An 18,192-nucleotide genomic window follows, 5' to 3' on the forward strand; every position below is an offset into this window, starting at 1 on the left:
TTCTGTTCCTAAATTTCCATGTTTTCTGTAGATGGGAGAACATGCTCAAATGTTATATTAACTGGGAGGAAACCAGTTATCTCTGTAAGTAGTTACAGGATATATTGTGGACTTTCTTTCCCGTTGAGAAAGGAAAGCCTCCTGTTGAGACAGACCCTCTCCTGCTGCCCAGCCTGAGGCGAAACTCTCCCCCCAAGGACCCAAAACGTCACCTCCCAAAGCCTCACCTGGCCGATGTGCCTTTGGAACCGCCATGTTCATCACCCTCCCTCCATCCTGAGGTTTGGGGGGGGACGCTGTGAACCTGCAGATCCCCGACTCCGACGGCGTGCTGGAGGTGAGGCTGTCGGTGTAGTCGTTAGTCCCTGCCGTGAGCTGCTCCGAGGAGGTGTCTGATATGAAGCACTCGGTGATGGTGAACTTGGCATGTCTCAGCTGCTCTTCCATCTTGGCGTGCTCGTACGCCCTCGCCAGCTCTTCGTACGTTGAGGAGGCACTTTCTGTGGAGACCATGCTGCTTCTCGCTCGATCTGAAGCGTGGGGAGTACAAACGGTGAGAGAAAGGAAACAGCTACACAGTCATTCCTGGGAGAAAAGCTCCTGAGCGTGGTGGTGTTTCAGAACAAAATGCAGAATTATCAGGGCGACTTAAAGGAATCTGCTTCACTGTAAATGTCTGCACAAGTGTTAGTTTAGTCACTCATTTGACGGTTACACATAATCTTATTCTGTGAGCAGCATCGTGTGGTTTAACATTAAATTCGTGTTTTAGAAGAAACAACCTTTAACAAATTAAAAATGTTACTTTTTGCTTTTTTTTTTTACAAAAAAATCATTTCTCTAAAACCTAAATGCCTTAAAAATGTTTCAAACCCACAACCTAGATTTAGCAAAGTAAGGAACATTTTCTTTACATTAACTTTTTAATGCATCTCAGAAGTGTATTGATGAGGTTATGTCTAGATGAGAAAGGACAGATTTTTTTTGTCCTGTTTCCATTGTATATCTATCTATCTAATTTTTTTTTAAGAAAGTCCTGAGAACAAAGGTCAAATATAAAGGCAGTATATCTCAGATATTGTCTCCCTAGACACCAGGTAAAACACTAACTCATTTCATTGGGAACAAAGGTCTTAAGAAAGCAATATTTGGTAAGTACAGCCTGCAGTCACTCAATGCCTTTTTTCAATGCTGCTGAAGCTAATGGGGGATTCATATTTGACACACAGGTTATTATGACCTACAAGCTGTTCTTTTCTCCAGATGAGCTTCTGAGAATATCAATATCTCTAATACAACACCATTATTGAAGACATAAATGGCTACTGATACTTTAAAAAGCATTCTGGAAGAACAGGGCTCGTTTCTGCAGGGACAAATCACTGGGCTGTTGCTCCCATCGCTCTTCTACTCCAGTGGGCTGGAAGAGCAGAGGACTTCTAGAAGTTCCTTGGGCAGAAGTCGTGTTTCATCACAAGATCTGTGCAATTTCAGACATTGTTGGTGATGTTCAATAAACAGGCACAATGTAATAGCTAATTCATAAAAATGGGCCTCCTGTAGCAGCCAGAGGCAAGTGTGTCGTTATTGCAAATCTTTATCTTTTTTATTGCGTGCCTGCATCAGTTTTCATCGTGCACAAAGAACAACACTCCTGCCACTTGTAAATAGGGCCATACATTATTTAAAATGACAAGTACTTCTACAATATGCTGTAACTTGCTTAAGATTTTGAGCTGGCCAGAACTTAACAGGGCTTTTTCTTCTTTTTCTTTTTTTTTTTTTTTTTTTCTCCTTTCCACCCACAGGAAACATCATTCCGTTTTTCACATTTGATTTGTAAATCAGACCACAGTAATGTCTTTCCAAATTTCTGGTCAGCTGGAAACTCCCAGAAGGCAGCAGTTGCCCAGTGCCACAGAGCAGTGTCTGTAAATATGATGGTCATGCAAAGATCATAAAATGTTTGGTCCGTGAAGCTCAGGCTTGAACACCAAGGACCAATTCCAGGACCAATCTGCTTGAACACCTATGTTAAATTTGATGGAAGTTCATCCAAGCCCAGGGAGAACTTTATGAAACTCCATGAACTTCATGAATATAGATTAATCAGAAAATTTCTAATGGCCTCTAGTTAGAACACTTGAGCTTAGTTACAGCTTTAAACTGCTGTCATGTGTTTCTCCTAAGCTTAAAAGCTCCTGCTTTGTAAGCCTGGAATTGCTTTTAGAAGAAGTGCTAAATTCTGCCAAATATCAACTTGCATGAACTGGCTTCAGAAATATTAATTCCATATTGGAAAAGGGATCAAATATTCCATAATAGCTCAACTGATTCTTGAACACATGATTTGGCTACACATGTTTATTTGAAAATTTTAAGCTTAGGTTAAACCAACTCTATTCTTTTCCCAGAAACAAGTGGCATAATAGAGCTGCATTTTGGCATAAGAAAACCTTTCCTCAGCATGACCTAAAACTTGCTAACCCTTACATGGATCACTGTGCTCAAAGGTAGACACAGGAGTGTAGCCATGTTAAGATATAGATTTTGAAGTCTGTTTACAAAATTGTAGTTTGTCTATTAAGCCACACAGTAAATTTAATTTCTGCCCTTAGCCACACACATTGGAAACATATCCTTGGGTGACAACATGTTGGAACACACCCAAATGCACCCGAAATTTGGAATGTCTGCATAAAGGGTTTCTGAGAGAAGATTTGCTCTTTATGTTTGTGTACTATTAAGAGTTAATCCTTAAAGCTTTATGATAATTCTACCTGAAGAATTCAAGATGAAGTTTGTCAGCTGGCTGGAGGTGTCTATTGACTGCCATTACCCTGTGGAGGCAACAAAGGGGCCTACAAATTTAAGAGGATGGGTTATGAAAAGATAAGAACTCCTGTAAAATACTGGATGTGAGGGAAGTCAGATGCTTGTTCTTCTACGGAGAACAGAAACACTCATACTGGTTTTCATGGTGAAAGGCCACACCTACTACTTTTTAGCTCTGACACACATTTGATGAACACTTGATCAGGATAGACAGTAGGCAATTCCTTCTGAGGAGAAGGCCAGCGTAATCCTGGATTCACTTTTATCAGGAATACCTTTGAACAGTGTTTACCTCTCTTCTTATTTCACTTTTATTATATTTGTTTTGAGACTATTCTTCTGCTTAATTATTTACTCATTTGTTTGCCTTTTTTGTCACTTGTTCAGTGTAGGGCAGAGGATAAAGCTTATTTTTCAGTTACAGTTGCATTTGTAATGTGAAGGCAGCAAGAAGAGATGAAGACTGCAGGCAGAATATGTATTCAGTGTCTCCCCATTTGTCATCCAGAGGAATAAACCCTATGCTGTTTCCCAGGAAAATCAGAGCTAGATCCTGCAGAACTCAGTGCTATGAATGGATTTGGACTTGAACTGTACTTCCAGAATTTTCCCTCTTTTTTTTTTGCACTTAAAATAAACCCTGTGAACATATTACATGGATGCAAAAACATAAATACTAATGTGAGTGTAGCTCAAACCTGAAAACCATTCCACGTGTGACTCGGGGACACTCCTGGTTGCTAAAACTGCCCCTTCCTAGTCAATGCCATTTCAGGCAGTAAATTATCCTTTTTTTTAAATTATATTTTTTCCTTTTCCTTCAGGAAGCTACAGGAAAAAAAAAATCACCTTTCAAAGGACTCAAGCATGAGTGTGAAGAACGAAGGGCACAATATTTGTTATCATTAGCACCGCAAGCACTTTGTGGCACCCCTTATAAATAAATACCCTGCAGGAAAACAGCCCAGCAGGGAAAGAATAATGACACCCAAGCACCAAATGAAGCACATCCAGGAGCAAGGACGCTCCTGCAGCCGCCGCTGTTCCCATTTTCCCTGCGGAGAGCCCCGTACCTGTGTCCTGCGAGGGGCTGACGCTGTAGCTGTCGCTCTCCTTGTCCACTGATCCCGCTGGCCTGGGGGTGGGAAGCCTCCAGTCCGTGGTGAGGGTGTGAGCTGATATGGTGGGGTGAGGTCTGTTGAGGGTCCACTGGCTGGCGTAGCGGTTGCGAGCGGTGGGCCCGGTTTTGGCGCTTCTCCTCGTGGTGGGGTCTGTGGGGGGTAACACAGAGGGGCTTTGCCTCGTGGGTTGGTAAGGAAACAAGCCCTGTCAGAGCTGTAGAATCCTAGACTATCCTGAGTTGGAAGGATCATCCAGTCCAAGCCCTGGCCCTGCCCGGGACACCCCAACAATCCCCTCCTCTCCCTCAGAGCGTTGTCCAAACCCTCCTGGAGCTCTGGCAGCCTTGGGGCCGTGCCCACTGCCCTGGGGAGCCTGGGCAGTGCCCACCACCCTCTGGGGGAAGAACCTTGTCCTGAGATCCCCCCTGAGCCTGCCCTGACACAGCTCCAGCCATTCCCTGGGTCCTGTCACTGGTCACCAGTTACCCTATGGAGGCAACCTAGGAGTCTACAAATTTTAGAGGGCGGATTATGAAGAGAGGAAAACTCCAGTCTGTAAATTACTGGATGTGAGGGAAGTCAGATGCTTGTTCTTCTACAGAGAACAGAAACAGTCATACTGGTTTTCATGTTGAAAGGCCAGTCACATCTACTTCTTTCTAGCTCTAACACTGCTTTTTCATGTGATGAACATTTTTCCCCTAAAATCAGGATAGACAGTAGGCAATTCCTTCTGAGGAGGAGGCCAGAGTAATCCTGGATTCAATTTTATCAGGAATATGTTTGAACAGTATTATACCTGTCCTCGTTTAACCTTTCTTATATTTGAGACTATTCTTCTGCTTAATCATTTACTCACTTATTTGACTTTTTTTGTCACTTGGCCCTTCTCTTTCCCCTTCCAGAAGGGGATGGCCACTGAAGTAATGTTGGTTAAAAAAAAACAAACCCAAAACATTCTTTGGGAGGGAAAAAATGAACAGTGAAAGTGCTGATCATTACCAAACTGCTAATGCTTTTTAGAAATACCCTCTTTCTAATGGAACTCTACATTTGCAGTTGCAATGAACAGCTGGGAGCCCCATCAGTCTTCCATTGACACATTCATTATCCCTTTACTCCAACACAAGTGGTTCTCCAGTACTAAAACCACTTTGGGATGTGAAAGAGCACAAGGCAAGTAGATTTGGTGAGAGATTTCACACCACACCCCAAGTGAAGTGTAAGGTAAATTATCAGCATAGATACGCCCCCAGAAATACCTCACAATAACTGCTCTCAGTTTCTAAAAAGATGTTCTCAGAAATATGGTGATACAATTTGCTATTCTGGACATACTATTACTATATTACAGTATTGATCAGCTACAGATTCCCAGTTTTATTTCAACAAGTAGCCAAGACATAAAACATAAGTTGTAATAGTGCCATCAGAGTTACAGGAACAGGTTTATAAAGGTTTGACTGCTTTAAAACAATTAGTAAATTAATACAATTTCTTAAACTTTAAAAATAATTTCCTACTTATTTAAGGTCAGCAATGTTCTATTTTTTATTATCCTAGAGATAATAGGGTGACCAAGAGACTAAAAGCAAACTGTGTGCCAAAATTGACCTCCTTAATTTTATTAATGAATTGTTCTTCTGTAAAAGTGAGTCTAACAAAGCAAGTGCAAGAGAAAAAATCATTATGTGGCAAACAGTGAGTGACTACATCAGCACTGAAGGATTTCTCCTCCAAGCTTCTGAAAGGATATAGCTGACAATAGAGAGAAAGGGTATTAGAAATGAAAAATTCAAAGCTATTCAAATGTTCTTTGACATTCAAATGGTGAAGTCGTCAGTCTTTGAGGTAAGAGACTTTAGCAGAAGCAATTAAAAACAAAAAGCCAATACCCAGATAATGATTCTGAGCACTGATTCTGCCTAAGCATTCCCAGTGAGAATTTGTATTCTGCTGCTTCAAAGAAACAAGGTATTTATTTACAAATACCAGCTATGGTCTGATCCTTGTCCTATTTCTCATCTTCCCCTACAGCAGTGGAAAAATTAGAGCCCGGTGCCATTGATAATTGATCCTCCTGGTAGTGCAGCACAGAGCTGCCTCACGTGGATAACATCCAAAAATACTCCTGGCATGACATTCCCAGCCTGTTGGTTTTATAAACTACTGTCTCTACCAGCTGTGGGAATCTGGCACGTGGTTGTGGAGTGGCCAGAAGTGAGCCTTGTGCTTGCTCTGAGGGAAAAGATGAAGGAAAGAAGGAGAGTCTGGAGAAGAGAAGGATCAGGGGGAATCTCATCGTTGTATATAAAATACCTGAAGGGAAAGTGCAAAGAGGACAGAGCCAGGATCTTGCCAGTGGTGCCCAGTGAGAGGACCAGAGACATTTCACAAGGCAAAACATGGGAGCTTCCCCCTGCAAACCAGGAACCACTTCACTGTGAGGGTGAGGGAGCCCCGGCACAGGTTGCCCTGACAGGTGGTGGGTTCTCCATCCTTGGAGACATCCCAAAGTCATCCAGGAATGGCCCTGGGCAACCAGCCCTAGACGAGCAGAGGGGCTGGACCAACCAGTGTCCAGATGTCCCTTCAAACCTCAACTGTTCTCTGATCCCGTGGGATTTTGTCAGCAGTCTGAAGGAGCTGGGAGAGCCTCCTGCCAGCACGCAGGAGGTCAGTCCTCGTCCTGCTGAGCATGTGCTGAGCAGCAGCTCTGCCTCAGCTGTGCTGTGCCTGTGCAAGGCTCTGCAGCACACACACAGCAAGTTCCAGAGCTGCAGTGTGACGGAAAACAGCTCCCATCTGGTGCCCCAGCTCTGCTGTCACACGCTGAGACAGAACTGCAGAGAGCTGAGGTGAGCAAGGCAAAGGGTCACGGAGCACCTGTGTTATAAATAAATAAAATAGAACAAGAGAACAACTTAAAAAGTGCTGTAAGGGAATATTTGCCACCCAGTGAGTGTGAGTGTGCTCAGGTGGGAGGATCCATAACTTCTGAGACCCAACTGGGCACTGCTCTCCTCTCACAGAGAAAGCTGTGAGTCTGGACAAAATCTCACAGCCCAGCCTCTGTCAAAGTCTTCTTAGTGTCTTCTATCCAGAGAACTCTCTGGAATTCTTTGATCCAGCCCTTCTGCAAACAGATCTTTACTGCATAATAAAGGTGATGGTGGTTTTTTATTTCCAAAGCAGGGCTGGACACTGATCATACTCCTACACATGAGTTAAATCCATGTTTAATTGGAAGGAATCCTCTCTCTGGCTGCAGTGGAATGAAGGACACAGTTTCACACAATAAAGGCACTAGGTAAGAAGTTGCTGGGGCTACAAAGTGCTGTGGTTTGATACAGGCACGAGATTTGCCTCTTTCCTTGTTAGAAAAGGCAGGGTTGGAAAACAATGTTCAATCAGACAATCTTGATCTGCCAGCATGATAAAAAGTTTAAAATGGTATTTTTGCTCTTAGTGATCAGGCCAGTCAGCATGAACATGAAATACAGGAGTGAGACAAGAGTGGTCCCAGGAGGAAAACAAAAATTGTACATTGACTCTCCATAGAGGAAAAATATGCTACTAATATTAGTACTGTGGTACTAATCTAGTCCTCAAGAAATGACTGACCACATCTTAAAGCTGATAGAGGTACAAAAGCAACAAGGCCAGGACTAGAGCAGCTATTTTTTTTTTATAAAGACTGGGGTGGAACTGGGGATGAGATGAAGATTTTTCAAACAATCTGCTTTCTAGCAACTGAACTTTCAGCATGTATGTTCACCAAACTCACCAAATAAACAGATTGTAAAATGATCAGGGGATAGAAATAATCCAAGTGATTATAGCAACTGCACACTGCTGTGAACTCCACTTATATAAAAGTCCTAACTCATAAGTAATCCTTCAATCTAGTGGTTTTTTCCCCATTTACATAGATATGGAACATATTCATGAGATGAAGGGGAAGAATGGATTGCATCAGTATATTAACTTATGATAGGATTTTAATCACTATAAGAATAATGCAGCATGAATATATCTGGGAAAAGTAATTTAGCAAAATAACTAAAACCAGAAATAAAACTTTTTTTTTTTGAAAAAGCAATAATAAGAAATGTATTTCTTGCCCGATGGAGAGGCAGGGAGGAAAGATGTATTTTGAAATACAATAAAGATTGATCACAGAGGAAAAAAAATTATATTAGACACTAAAAGCCATTAAGCTAATTTACCCAATAAATTCAGGAAATTAAAATCCAGCATGCTTTTGGTCTAATGAAAGCCAGGTATGAATTATTTCAAATTACACCTACATTTCAGATGCACATGCAATTTTTACCTTATTGAATCCCTAAGTGCAATTGCTTAAGAATAGTTCTCTGCTGACCTAAATAGATATCTCTCTACTCTCAGACAGAAGGATGAGGATGCAAGTGCAGGAGCACAGCATTAATTTTTTTATGGTTTTTTCCTCCCTAGAAAAACCCATTTTCTCATGTGCTTACTTGTTCCTGGCCGGGCATCAGAAACATCCACCAGTGGTCCTGTGGCTTGTGACACAGACTGGTAATGGACTGTGTGGGTGACAGTCAGGGACTTCTGCTTGGATGTCTCTCCAAAGTCAGCATCAGTGAGCAGAACTGTCGATCTGTCATCTGTAAGTGAAAAACAAAACCCATTGGAGAGTGAGTAGTGAATTTTGGGGTTGTCTTCGTAAGTCCCCAAACTTATCTCCAGCTGGGCACCACCACGGACAGAGGCAGCTCCCTTTTCTCTGAAGGACTGGGGGTGGCTCTGAAGCCACCACAGCTTGGGAACCTCTGGGTTTAAACTGAAAGTTCACACAAAACTAAAGAATAAGTGTGATTTTTGTTGTGATTTCACCTTAGAGATACGCAACTGAGGCAGACTGTTAAACATCCTCCCAAAAAAGCTGATTTGTGTGCAATTATTTTCAGCCCTATTTCCTTCATTCCCATCTTTTGACCACTGCCCTCTTCCCCTTCATTTCCGGAGAGCTCAGATGAGCTTTTCAACTACATATTCAATTTATTCCTTTTTACTGTTCACTTATTCCCGATTTTTAATGTGAAATCACCCATGTCTCCCCAAAAAGTGGTCATTAGGTAATGCTGCTAATGAACCCTCTACCAGTCCCCTTTTTATCCAGATATTGCAGGAGGGATGGCCATGACCCAGGACTGCTTTTCCTGCAGGTGGAAAGACAGGTGGGAAGCCTGACCTTGGGAAGGAAGAAAAAAGGGGAGCACTAACCTTTACTGCTGTATGGTTTTGCTGCTGTTTCTTCCCTGTGGGGTTGGATATATTCACCAAATTTCTACACAGACCTTGATCCCTGCAGGAAATCAGTGCTATGCAGCACTTACTTTTTTATTATTATTTATTATTATTTTTGTTTCACTTGTGATCTCTGCATTGTATATTTTTTTTTTTTTTTTGCTCCAAAGAGGAATCTGGTCCACTTGATCATGGATGGTTTAACAGCAATAAATCTTTCACTGCTTGCAGAACAACTATTTGCTGTGCTATCAGACTTTCTTCTGCATTCTTTACAGTCTTTTTATCCATTCAGAACAGCAGTAAAAGCCACAAGGATTTCCCACTGTGCTATGCTATATGGATTTGTAATGTATTCCAAGGGAACTGGCAGTCAGCAGGGTTTCTGGGCATTTACCAGTCAGCAGAGGTTGATCTGCTTCTTCTAAGCACTCCTGGTTTTTGTTTTGGTTTTCTTTTTAACCTGACAAGACACCACAAGGGCGAACAGCTCTGCACAATAACATAACCAGCATTTTTTACCCAAAGAAGGCCATGAATAGAATGAGCATTATGAAATCAAATCACTCCGTCTCTGGCAAAAGATGAGCTCTTATTCAGGTTGGGAATAAAGCCTCTTGGCAGCAAACTCTGTCAAACACTGCCAAAATCCCAGCTTATTCCAAGTGCTGTGTGGAAAGCTGGCTGTTACCAGGCCATGATCACATTGCTGCAGTTAAGGCACTAATAGTATTTTCACTATGACCCCCCCCTCCACTGCTCAGCAGCTGTAACTCAAAAGCTAAAGCTGTTCTTCAGGGTGAAGGGGAGGCTTTGGGAAGCTCCAATCACGATTTTAAAAGTCTGTATTTCAGGTGAAGCATCTCCTTTTCAAATCTGGGATGGGCACGGGCAGGAGGTGCAGAGATGCCACTCTCAGCTTCCTGACTTTCCTCTCTGGCCACACCATCCCTGGGATGCTGTTAATTCTCAGCCATCAAAAGCTGCTTTTACACAGATTTTTACCCAAAAAAAGTAAAGTTAGGAGTCTAACAAGATCAGCTAAGAGTGTCTTGCCACAGTGTGCACCCCTACAGTCACAAAATGTTGGATTTTTATTTTGCTGTGTTTCCAGACATCTCGTGTTTAAATTATTTGGGAAAAAAAAAACAAACAACCAACACCAAACAATTCTATTTTTCATGACAGTTCAGCTATGTGCCAGCCACACGAGAAATCTTGTTTTCTGTTGTATCAAGCAGTTTAGATTTGAATTTTGCATAGATATACAAAAGCTGAAAACTGATCAAAATGTTGAAATATCATTTGCTGTGAACAGGTGGACACAATATGCAACATGTAAGTTTTAGAAGTTGGCTGTAGCAAATCTTTAAATACTGAGATTGTAGTTTCAGAAGTTCATTTTCATTTTAAGTAGTGCCAGTGATCCAACTGCCTACTCAGAGCCAAAAGAGAAATCAAAATGAAAATCATAAAACTGCCAGTCTTCAATTACATTTTCTTCAAGAGGCTCTTTCCAACAGCTTCATTTTCCTAATGTCCTGCATTATTTTAAATACCGTACTGAGATTACTTAAAGTGGGAAGTGACTCAAAGAGGAGGAAAAAAAAAATCAGTTCAGTTTTCAAATGTGGGAAATTACTTTGCAGCTCTTTTTTTCTTGATGTGAGGAAATGGTGTGAGGTAAAGGAATTCCACCTAAAAGTGCCCATTACATTAAGAGAAAATAAGCCCAAGTTTACCAATGGTCTCCATGGTGTCCCTCTCCTCGATCAGAAGTTGTGCTCTGGGAATGTCTATGTGCATCCTCAGTGTTTGCTGCTGTTTGTTAAGTGTATCTGATGTCCTGGTGTTCTTGCTGAAAACAGAAGAGAATTGAACACTTTTAACACTCTGCCTCAATGAAAACATGTTTGCAAACATCCTCATTTTAAGTCTGTCCAGCTCAAACAAAAATAATGTCACCCTAATCATCAAAAACACTCATAGGTCTCATTTTCCCCTCTTCAGAACAAGTGCAGAGTATTAATTTATTGCACATGACAAGCTGTTAGATGAAGGCACAGTGTGCAGGGATTTGCTCTATTCTTTATCAGTGGGAATCTCCTGAAAATTTCATACAGTTTTCTTCAAGTGTTGTCACATAATGAAATTAGTGAAAACACTTTGGAAGATGGACCTTTTCTTTCCTTTCTCATGAATCTCAGTAAAGCAACACACAGCTGATCAAACAGGTTGGTAGGAAAATGATGTCTTGAGTAATTTCTAATTATTTTTTTAATATTTTCATTATTTTTCATTAGATAAGTCCCAAATATCACTTGAACTGATAAATGAAAAAGTAAATTAATAACTAGGAATACTATTAATAGATTGCATAAAATAAATAAAGGTTTTAGTCCCATTGATGTTCCAAGACTAAAATCATAAATCTCGTTTATATTCATGGATTATATCTAATTGATTGATGCAATACTCCAAAAATGAACATAAACCAATTATTCTGCCATCATGCAAATTGAAACAATTTCATTTTAAAGTTTGTGTGCCAGAAAATGACTTCTTAAATGAGCTGTCTACTGAAAGAAAATGAAAACGGATAGTAAAACTGAGCGCTGCAGTCATTTCTTGCTCACAGCTTGCACCAAGAAACCTTCAGATTGCACTAAAAACCCAGGAACTTTCTGCCCTTTTAGATGTAATTACTCTTTGGATGAAATGAAACATTTGAAAATACTTTACGCGGGGAGGCTGAGGGGAGTTCTGACAAATCAGCCAGCGTGTGTGTGATCCAAGTGCTCCAACTTCAAAGAGCTTTAAAGCCAAGTGGAGGCTCATTTTCTGGTGTAAAATAGCTGTAGATCACTCAGTTTAATTCTGCTTTGGCAATGAATTATTGTTGTTAATGGAATCAGCACAGGACTATTAAGCTGCTTGATGATAAGCTCTGCTCTTCCCCAGCACGGGCCTTGACGTCGGAGATTAATGCGTGTGAGATGAGCCCACATCTCCAGGAAATGTGGGCTAATTTCCTGCTGTGCCTCCATGTGAGCAAGACCTGATTATCTCAGGTCTGGAGGTTCTCTAGAGTCCTTTCCAGGAGGAATTTTCTAGTCATGTGGTCAGTGATTCTGCTCCACATCCAGGAGTGGGACCTAAATGCACACGGGTTCACCTCTCTGGCTGAGTCACACCCCCTGGCTTTCCCTGCTCTTGCTGTCCCCAGCATCAACACTACCTGTGCATCTCAAATTTAATGTCTCTTGTCTTTTCCTGGGGAGATTAGGTGGTAGTGTTTCCATATGTGCAGATGGACAGCTGAAACACAGTCAAACAGCCCACAACTGGTGCCTCGTTTCTGCTGCATTTAATCATCATGGAAGCAAATTATCAGAAGAGCTACCCAGGGGCTTCCAGAATTTTCTCTGTATATAATCAGTGGACAACAGTAGCTACAGTGTCTTATTAAGTTCACAATTTTTCAAAGTCATTTAGTATTGTCAAATGCAGATAAATTCCACACTGATGTTCTCAAAGTCTCTGCATGGATTAGAGGCCACTGTCCTATTGGTTTCCACTCAAGTTGCTGAAATGTTGAGAGAATCAGAGACTAATATATTATCTGTGTGCCAGATATCCTTGAAGACATGCCTTTGAAAAGCTGGACTACTTTGGGCTTGTCCCAGGATTGTAGAGCAAAGTTATGATCAATTAGGAAACTGAATTTTTAATGTAAAATTTCAATATTCCAATAGTTACAGGACACATGCAATCAGACACATATAGAATCTGTGCAATGCAAAACTGAGTCTAGTAAATGCATTATTACACCCCTCTTCACTCACTAGGGATGCAGGAAATACAGGGATCAAATCAGACATCTTATTGAAGGAATGCAGATCCCAGAATCCCAGTAAGATCTAGAATCTCTTCTGCAGGATGAATGCTCTGTATTTCTCTTATTGGAAAGTATTGAACTGCACAGGAAATATTGTTTGGACCACAGGGAGCAGGAGGACAGTTCCCCAGGTTTGCAGTTACATTGCTCACCTGCCAGGAGAGAATTCCCCATCCCACTCTTGTCTCCAGGGATAGCTTTATGCAAAATACATGGAAGGTTTTTCAAGCCCGAACTGGAATCCAGAGCTCTCTAAAGTCAGGAATATTCCCTACTGTGCTTGAGAGCTCTGCCTTGGTTTGTGGGATCTCTCTCCTCCTCCCTGCTGGTCTAATTAATTCCACTTTACACAGCAGTGCAGTGACATGAGGTGTCCAAACACAGCACAGGCAGTTGGCAGAAGCGAGAGGGTTGCTGCTGATTAGGGGGCTGCCTCACTCTGGCTCAAGGAATTTTGAATTATTTTCTGCACAGCACACTGGCTCAACTTTCAGGTTATAAAAACCTAAAGTGCCAACAGCAGTGAAGTGCCTCTAGGACTTGGAAACAAGGCAAAGAGCTTTAGGCTTTCAGTTTTGAAGTTTGGTGCCCAAGTATTTTGTAACCTAGGAAAATTCAGGCATCAAATTATTGTAACAGTCTGGGGGATGAGGAGTACAATAATTAATTCTTTAAAGGGAGAAAATGTATCCACCCTTATTTTTCTATATTTACAGTTATAAAATTCCCAAATATAAGCATGTAGTATTCTTTACCTGTCAGACCTTGTAAGGATCTCTGTAGAATATAATTAACTCCCTCTGGTTCAAAGAATATCTGAGCTCCAAATTGTTGGGAGCCTTGCTGGGGAATGAGTCATAGAATCATAAAATGGCTTGGGGTGGAAAGGACCTCAAAGATCATCCAGTTCCAACACCCCTGCACCTTCTACTAGATCAGGTTGGTCAGAGCCTCATCCAACCTGGCTTTGGACACTTCCAGGGATGAGGCAGCCCCAGCTTCTCTGGGCAATCTGTGCCAGGGCCTCACCACCCTCTGAGTTAAGAATTTCTTTCTAATATCCAATCTAAACCTGCCCTCTGTCAGTCTAAAACCATTGCCCCTTGTCCTGTCACTATCTGCCCATATAAAAAGTCCCTCTCCCTCCTTTTTAAAAGCCCCTTCAAGGTGCTGGAAGGCCTCAATGAGATCTCTCCAAAGCCTTTTCCATGCTGAACAACCCCAGCTCTCTCAGCATGTGCTGCAGTTTTTTACTCTAATAAAGTGTCTGCTTTTGGCCACTATTTAAAACAGGTACTTGGGCACGTGGGCCTTTGGATCTAATTAAGAACAGCTTTTATGTACAGTCTGTGGATAAAAGGGCCTTTTCCAGAGGAAGTACTTTGAACAAGGCATTTTGAAAGAGTGTATAGTTAACATAATACCCCCTTTTAAGCTATCTTTCTGGATCTTTATTACAAAAATATTTATTTGAGTGACTGAAAATTTCTGCGTGCACAGAAGGTTAAACATGTCAAGCTAGTTATGTAAAGGGATTGAATATGATGCTCTGGAAACTCAGAGTCATTTTGGGTCCTTGGCAGACAGTCAGGCCAACCCCACAGTTTCCTGGTTGCCCAAGCTGGTTGTCGTAAAAACATATGGAAAACTAAAGCTTTGTAAGTAATCAGCCTGACAGAGGAATACTTGGGGAGAAAAGATCCTTCACCTTGTGCTCAAAATTTAAAAGCTCTGTGAATTGCTAAACTGATTCACAGTGAACTGTTGCAAAGAGCGTGGCTGGACTGGTGCTTTCACCCAAAAGAATCATAAAAAAAGCTGTGATTGTCCAGCAGCAGTTTATTTGTGAGTTTTTATTTGTGAGTTTTTATTTGTGAGTTTAAGGTATCAACAGCAAGCTGTGCAGCTCCCTTTAAACTGCTGACTTCTGAGGCTTATCCTGCTCCACAGACATTTGACTTACACAGCCAAAGCCAGAGACTTTCAAAGCAGAGACTAAAGCTCCGTTCTTAATCCGCTTTACACACGCTCACAAAAATCTCCTCAAAGGGAAAGATACACAGAGCTCTCTCCAGCCCTCACACCCTCCTACCGAGCAGGGAATCATCTTTCCTGCCCTCTCCCCACATACCCCCTTTCTTGATATTTTTATCAGAGCAAATTTTGGTGAAATCTAAAAGCTATAAAAAATATGGGTCCTTATAATACGTGACCGCTGCTTTGGAGAGGGTTTATTATACTTTGATTATTAATATGATGCATTTTCAGGAATATCTAATGGTGGTGGGTAGCTCAGGTCTGGTTGAAGGTATATCCCAGATTTATCACAAATGAGAGTTCCAAGTTCTGATGTGTCTGCAAATGTAGTCCTATATCCCCTACTTCCTCTGAAGTTCTGATGCAATAGTCATTTGCTTTTGTTCACAGTTCTGGGAAAGAAATATAAAATATGACTATTTAATAAAAAACAAGATTATTTGTTAATAAACGAGATGAGAGAAACTGGCTTGATGATCATATTTCAATGCTGGTGCCAGGAAAACCAAAATTAAATGGTGGCAGATGAGTTACCCTGAAAAACAGCTCTGAACTAAAGGCTGAGAAGGGACCTGGCTGCTCTCTGGGTACATCAGGTAGGCAGGGAAAAGTCCTTTAATTTAAAGGTCACCATCACCAAAGGAAAAACTGGCTCAAACCTGGTCACTTATGTTGGCAGTTTGATGAAGTTTTTGAAGTATCAGAGGAGTGAGGCTCTGAAACAGCCTTGCAGAGGTGGCCACAAGGCTTGTGAAGCCAACCAGGGCTAAGGCAGAGGTTCCCCAGGTTTGTTTTGAGCAGAGGTCACTTGGACTGGATGTCTTCATGCAGGAGCTTCAGCCAGTCTGTGCTGGGTTTCTTAAGGGAACAGACTTGCTGCATATGCTAATCTGGGCTGTTTGCTGTGACACCAAAGCCACCAGAGCACATGTTCCTGGAGCTGCTGAGACCCACAGTCTGCTGCTTGCAGGGGTTTCCGACGGGCAGAGGGGGAGGGTATGACCTGCCCTGCATGACTGGTCTTGTTAACATCAGTGGGCTTATTCAGATGCACTTGCAGACCGATGGCATAGAGCTGAATTTACACTAAACCCATCTGTCACCATGTAAGTATATTCTTAAAAAGGGATGTGAAGTTTATCACGGGTGAGGAAGTTCGAGTGTGGTTCATCTGATAAAATATCTGTGACACTCTCAAATTTGTTGCTCGAATATAAATATATTTGCCAGCAACCCAAAATTCGTTTAAACTTAAAAATCATCCCTTGGTGATCCCAGTTTCAAATATATGCAGCAGTTCTAAAGTTCAGTATTTTCCCTAGACAAAACAATAAACACTGAAGATATGAAATTTCCAACTTTGAAAGAATTGTGGTGCCAGGATAGTCATTGTGATGCAATTCAACAACTGAATTAGATTTATGAATGCTGAGCTGATGGAACAGAACTGAAAAGTAATAAATAGATTTACCTGCTCTTCTACACCTTTGGGTATAAACAGCTAACAATAGTGAATTACATAAACATTGCTGCAAAGTTTAGAGATATTCACATCCAGAAATTTATTGCCTTTAATCAGATGATCTCTGAAGAGCAATTACTTTGATACATATTATGAAAATGTTTATTTGGAATAGGAAAAATGTCGAAATGGACCTACATAGCTTCTACAATTTAATCTACAAGCACGAGTTAGCAGGTTTTTTATCATTATATTCCCCCACAGATACTGTCCACAAATTGTCTTCTTTCTCTCATTTCTAACCATCAAGTGTCCTAACTCTTAACAGACAGTCATAGAGTGTATTTTTAAAAAGGGTTTAGAAATAGAAAGTTTACTTCCCCATTTGTCCCTACAATCATTTTTAAATATGATGCTGTAGTTGACAGACATTTTTCAATTTAAAAAAAAAAAAAAAATCTATTCTTACCTCATAAGCATTTCAGCCAGACTCTTTGCATCTAGAAGAAAATAGAAGAAATGTCATCACAAATGAAAATCTATTTGATAGATGCATTATTAGGAAGGAAGTGATTTGAATCAGCCATGTGTAAGACCACTGCTGTTTCTCAGATCAGTGGCAAGAATAAAATAGCCTCCAAAAGTCCCTAATTTTGCTGAAATTGCATTTCAGCCCCAAACAGCCCAATCAGTTCCTCAGTAGGAGAAAAGATGCTTAGAGAAGTGCAAGTTACCACTGGCTTAACTGGAAAAAAATTACATAAACATATTAAAAGTAGGAACAGTTTAACAAGTAATGGGGATCTCTGTTCAATCCCAGAATCATTTAGGTTGGAAAAGCCTTCTCAGACCATCGAGTCCACCCTGTGCCCCATCCCCACCTTGTCCCCCAGCCCAGAGCACTGAGTGCCACAGCCAGGCCTTCCTTGGACACCTCCAAGGATGGGGACTCCACCACCTCCCTGGGCAGCCCTTTCCAATGCCTGACCATCCCTCCAGAAGAAATTCTTCCTGACGTCCAGCCTGAACCTCCCTGGCACAAACTCGTTTGGTTGCTCTCAAATATGAATGTTTTTCCATGAGCAATAACTCAAAACTACTACTGGGTCTTCAGAGGACTGTCAACACACAAAGCAGGAGGTGGTTATTCCCACATGGATCAGCCCTGCAAAATGAGCCTCTGCTGAAGGAAAAACATTTCTTCTGTTGCTGTCACTGCTGCTATTATTAGCAGAAAATCCTTTGGGCATATAATTATTTCGATACTGAGTTCAAAAGACACAGCTGAAGTTTGGTTTTTCACGTAGGTTTCTGTAAAACTTTATCAATGTAATATAATTATTTCTGTGGTATTATTCAGTAAAAATAGACAACTCTGCTTTGTTCTCCTGCAATCAGCTGCTAAACAAACTCACTTAAAAATGCTGACTCCAGAGTCCTTAAGCATATAACACAGCAACAAAGCAGCCTTTTGTGCAACCAAGTGAAGCAAATCTGAGAAGAAAACAATTCCAAGTTCTGTCTTCAAACAGCTCTCCTCTTAT

The 18,192-nt window shown here is 41.3% G+C and overlaps 1 protein-coding gene across 2 annotated transcripts in view; it reads right to left on the reverse strand.

Moving 5' to 3' along the window:
* DSCAM (DS cell adhesion molecule) overlaps positions 1–18,192 on the reverse strand; it is a 183,049-nt gene that overhangs the window by 18,051 nt on the left and 146,806 nt on the right. For both annotated transcript variants that reach the window (XM_039388586.1, XM_039388588.1), the window contains 5 exons: positions 17,118–17,148; positions 10,994–11,109; positions 8,459–8,608; positions 3,909–4,106; positions 228–530 (listed from right to left, as the gene is read on the reverse strand). In XM_039388586.1, the coding sequence (XP_039244520.1) occupies positions 228–530; positions 3,909–4,106; positions 8,459–8,608; positions 10,994–11,109; positions 17,118–17,148 (798 nt within the window). The remainder of the gene's footprint in view (positions 1–227; positions 531–3,908; positions 4,107–8,458; positions 8,609–10,993; positions 11,110–17,117; positions 17,149–18,192) is intronic.

This window comes from Pipra filicauda, unplaced genomic scaffold, assembly GCF_003945595.2.
Source record: "Pipra filicauda isolate LSUMZ 115617 unplaced genomic scaffold, ASM394559v2 scaffold668_size373222_pilon, whole genome shotgun sequence".
In the NCBI taxonomy this organism is placed as follows: Eukaryota; Metazoa; Chordata; class Aves; order Passeriformes; family Pipridae; genus Pipra; species Pipra filicauda.